The 4,051-nt window shown below is 54.0% G+C and overlaps 1 protein-coding gene across 1 annotated transcript in view; it reads left to right on the top strand.

Annotated features, from left to right (window-relative positions):
* Positions 1-3,332: 3,332 nt before the first annotated feature.
* Positions 3,333-4,051, top strand: part of LOC103775695 (reticulon-4 receptor-like 1) — a 9,833-nt gene continuing 9,114 nt past the window's right edge. Inside the window, exon 1 of the mRNA XM_008943170.1 lies at positions 3,333-3,357. Within this exon, the coding sequence (XP_008941418.1) occupies positions 3,333-3,357 (25 nt within the window). The remainder of the gene's footprint in view (positions 3,358-4,051) is intronic.

Below are 4,051 nucleotides of genomic sequence, written 5' to 3'. Positions count from 1 at the left end.
GCCAGTGGTGGCCTCTCCCTGCCAGACGTAGCCGTTCCAGCTCTCTGCTGGTGCGACACCACACTGCTATTCTTAGACTCCAGGAGGTCTCTGTGGGTAGCTGTGAACTCCCCGATGCCTCCAGTAGCTCAGCAGATATCAGGGTGGAGCAGGATCTGCCAGTGCTGGTGGGGAGGAGAGGCCCTGGTGAGCTCAGAGGGGGTGTGGGTGGCAGCGAGGGGTGGCAGAGCCCCCACTGGCATGGGGAGCTGTGCAGCACAGCCTGGCCAAGAGCTGCACCAGCCAAAGGCAATTAACTGTCTAGGGAGAGGTTTAGCTGATGAGGAAAGCTTGGAGCCTCTGAGAGCACTCCAGGTGGTGGTGGCTGGGCAAGATGCTGCCCCAGCAGAGATGCAGAATGCAGGGCTCTGCCTGAAAGTGCACCTAAAAAACACATCTGAATTTCACAGCTTTGCTTTAAAATGGAACCACGGGGTCCCCATCACCACCGTCCTCAGCAGGAGGTGTGGAAGACAAGCAGTGAGGCTGCGGCACACCAGGACACCCCATCCTGAGCTGGAGGAGGGCTGGGGAGACCTGGCATCTCCCAGCTCCCACCCTCTCCTCGAGCCTGGTTTCCAAGCAGGAGGGTTTAAATGCCTTTTATGTTGTGACTCAAACGATGAAAGGCCCGAAAATGGGACTAACAAAGATGAGTTGTACTTCAGAATAAAAAAACCCGTGAAAGCAGCAGATGCTGTCATAGGAATAAATTGTATCAACAGCGATCAGATGGGAAGTGAAAAGTCAGAACGGAGTTGCTCCCTCTTTCCCGTTTCCAGCAAAAATTTCTGGGTCCATGAATTTAGCCAGAATCAGGTAGGATGAAAGGCTTTGTCTGACAAGGCATTTCAAAGCATCCAGGAGCCTCTGGAGAAGATGTGGCCACTTGGACAGGGAAACGGAGGCCCTCAGTTTTAATGAGCATTTCAGTTGCCTTCCTTTATCCTTCTGCCAAGATCTCCCTTCCCCCCCTAAAAAACTCGGTTTCTGCTGTTTGTGATATGTTCTAACTTCGCAAGATGTGCATTTAAGCAACACGAGGCGAGGAGGATGAGGGTAAAACAACCCTGTCACTCCATAGAGCCCGGGCTGCTGGTTCCTGCCATAAACACCTCCCTGCTGCAGCCAGCCCGGCTGCTGCCAGGTCACCATCTTTCAGCATCTCCCGTTCCCTTCCCAGCCCCTGTAACGATTTCCCATCTCCCCGTCTCCCCTTTCTGCTGCGCCTGGCTCTCACGCGGGCTATAATTAATAGAAATTAGACTGTTGAGCCCTTGCAGCCCCCATCCCATAATTACCTGGCCTCGCTGCGTTCGAGGCCCCGAGCTGGGCGGTGAGCTCGCGAGCCACCGGCGACGGCCGCGCATCCCCTTAACAAGCTATTTTTATTAAGCTTTTAATGCAGGCACTCGTGTGGCGCTGGGGGATGTGCAGCCTCTCCACAACGTCCGCTCCCAGGGGGGCACGCGGGGGGATATTTTGGGATGAAATGTTGGCACCGGAGCTAGACAAAGCAGGATATTAGCAAAGTGCCGTGTCCCGAGCACGTTCACGGCTCCCATTAATTCCCAGCTTCCTCCAGCCGCTCGACAGCCAACCGTACAGATTTCAGGGGCTTGGCAGAGCGTTGATGCTCAGCCAGTGGTGACCCCCCACCCTGGTCCTCAGCTCCCCCCACAAGAGCCGTGCAGGAGCGGAACAGTGCCCGACATCTAAGCGGGCGCACAGCATCTCCTCACCAGCTCATTAAACCTCCTAACGACCCCCGTGAAGGCGCTGGGCGGCCCCGCGTGATGGGCAGAGCACAGCTATTCACACCGCTCTGCTTTTATCGCTGTGCTTTTCTCGAGCTGGTAAAAAGTTCACTGCAAAGCACAGGAGAGGTCTCTGAAAGGCAGCTGCACTCAGGACCCAGCGTGCTGGCACACATCTCCACCGGGAACGGGGCTCTGCCCGCGCCTGTGACGCTCGCTTGGCTGCCCACCCGCTGGGATGTTCACTTGGAGGGCTCGCAGCATCACGCGCCCGCCCCGAGATGAGGCCGAGGGCCTGGGGAGAGGTGCTGCTGCCCATTTCGGGTGCAGGAGAGAGACCTAAGGCTGCGGGCTGGGCTCCAAATGACGCCATCACTTTTTTGGGAGGAGGAGGAAGAAAATGTGACAGAGCCGGTGGCTTTGATGCCTGCCCGTCAGTCTCTTTCCCCCCTGCTGCAGACAGAATAATGTGTCGCCAAATGTGGAAGAAGGTACATGACAGGCTCCAATTTGCCCTCTTCTCCACCAAACACAAGGACATCCAGTAAATCTGAAATGCAGAAAGACTGCAAAAGGATGAAAGGGAGCCCACACCGCATGGCACGTAATTGGCTTGTGGATCTCGGAGGCACAGGACACCGCTGGGGTCGGGACCTCAGCAGGATTACACGTTTACAGAGCTAATGCTCTCCCTATTAGCCACGCCAGCATAAAACCACTGCAGAAGGGCCCTTCACCTCCCTCTTTGGGCTGTCATCTGCTCCCTGCTCCAGGCAGGCAAAGGTCCAGCCAGTACACATCTGGTTTTCTGCAGCCTCTGCTGGTTTTTGCCTGTCCTGTGGATGGAGGCTGGATGGTGAGGCAGCAGAGTGTGCACCGAGAGCCTGGGCAGCTGTCACTTTGCTCTTGCATCTCACATTTGCTCTGTTCTGTCTGTATTTCTGATCCTAACAAAACTCTCTGTAGGTCCCAGCCAGCAGCTGGCAGGGAAACGAGCTGGTGAATCTGCTTTAGCTACCTATGAGCTCCTTCAGCATTTGATACCGATCAGCTGCTGTTCATCTGGGGTGGGTTTTGTCATTTCATCTGCAATTGTTTTGCTGTAAAGCGCCTCGGAGGGTTTGCTAGCCTGTTTTACAAAGGACACCGTTCTTATTACTACTGTGAATGAACTACTTTGCATTTCTGTGAATGAGAAGTAAAACTTGTCACCTCAGGACAAAAAGGGAGTGGAAGTATCTGATGATCCCCTGAGAGCCTCAGACAATCCACTAAGCCCAAGTCATCCTGGGTTTCTCTTTCCTCGGGGGCAATTGGAATTATTAGTCCCTTCTCAAGGACCTCAAGATCTCCCTGTCCTTTGCCAATTCCTGTCCCAGCTTTGCTGCAGGCTGCTGGCACATCACACTGGAGCCCTGTCCTGTGGTCCTATGCCAGGGATCAGCAGAGGATGCCTCGTGCCTTCTGGGGTCAGGATGGCAGCACCAGGAGCTGGTGAAGCCCCCAGCCGTGCCTGAAATCCTGCAGTATCTATGCATGCTGCAGTCAGGGTGTCCCCTGGGCCACGCTGTCCTCTCCCAGAGGAGCAGAAGCAGCCTGGTGTCTGCTGACACCTCCAGCTGTGGCAGGACCCAAGGACTTGACTCAACCATCTGCAAAGGCAGATGTGTCATTTCCATCCGGCCTGCCTCTGCTTCAGGAGGGTCCCAGTGGCTTTTGAGACACTGGTCCATCACACGTGATGGATTGAGACACAGAGACACAATAAACCCTCTGGCAGCAAAGAAAGGAGAATCAGAAAAAGATTATCTCTTCTTCCTGGTATCCAGGGATAGGACACATGGGAATGCTTCAAAGCTGCGCCAGGGCAGGTTTAGACCAGACATTAGGAAGCATTTCTTTACCAAGAGGGTGGTCAAACCCTGGGACAGGCTTCCTGGGGAGCTGGTCAACACCCCAAGCCTGTCAGTGTTTAAGAGACAGTTGGACAATGTCCTTAGTAACAGCTTTTAACTTCTGGTCAGCCCTGGTGTGATCAGGTAGTTGGACCAGAAGATACTTGTAGGTCCCTTCCAGCTGAAATGTTTATTCTATTCTATTCTATTCTATTCTATTCTATTCTATTCTATTCTATTCTATTCTATTCTATTCTATCCATCTGCCTCCAACCCTATGCAAGCAGCAGCCCAGCCTCTGAGCTAGCTAATCTCTCAAACACTGGCTTTTAGGCTCTGCAGGGAGGTACCAGGCTTGGG

Source organism: Merops nubicus, unplaced genomic scaffold (genome assembly GCF_000691845.1).
Source record: "Merops nubicus isolate BGI_N331 unplaced genomic scaffold, ASM69184v1 scaffold33730, whole genome shotgun sequence".
Lineage (NCBI taxonomy): Eukaryota > Metazoa > Chordata > Aves > Coraciiformes > Meropidae > Merops > Merops nubicus.
The sequence above is the reverse complement of the archived record's forward strand: the minus strand, read 5'-3'. Positions and strand labels throughout refer to the sequence as shown.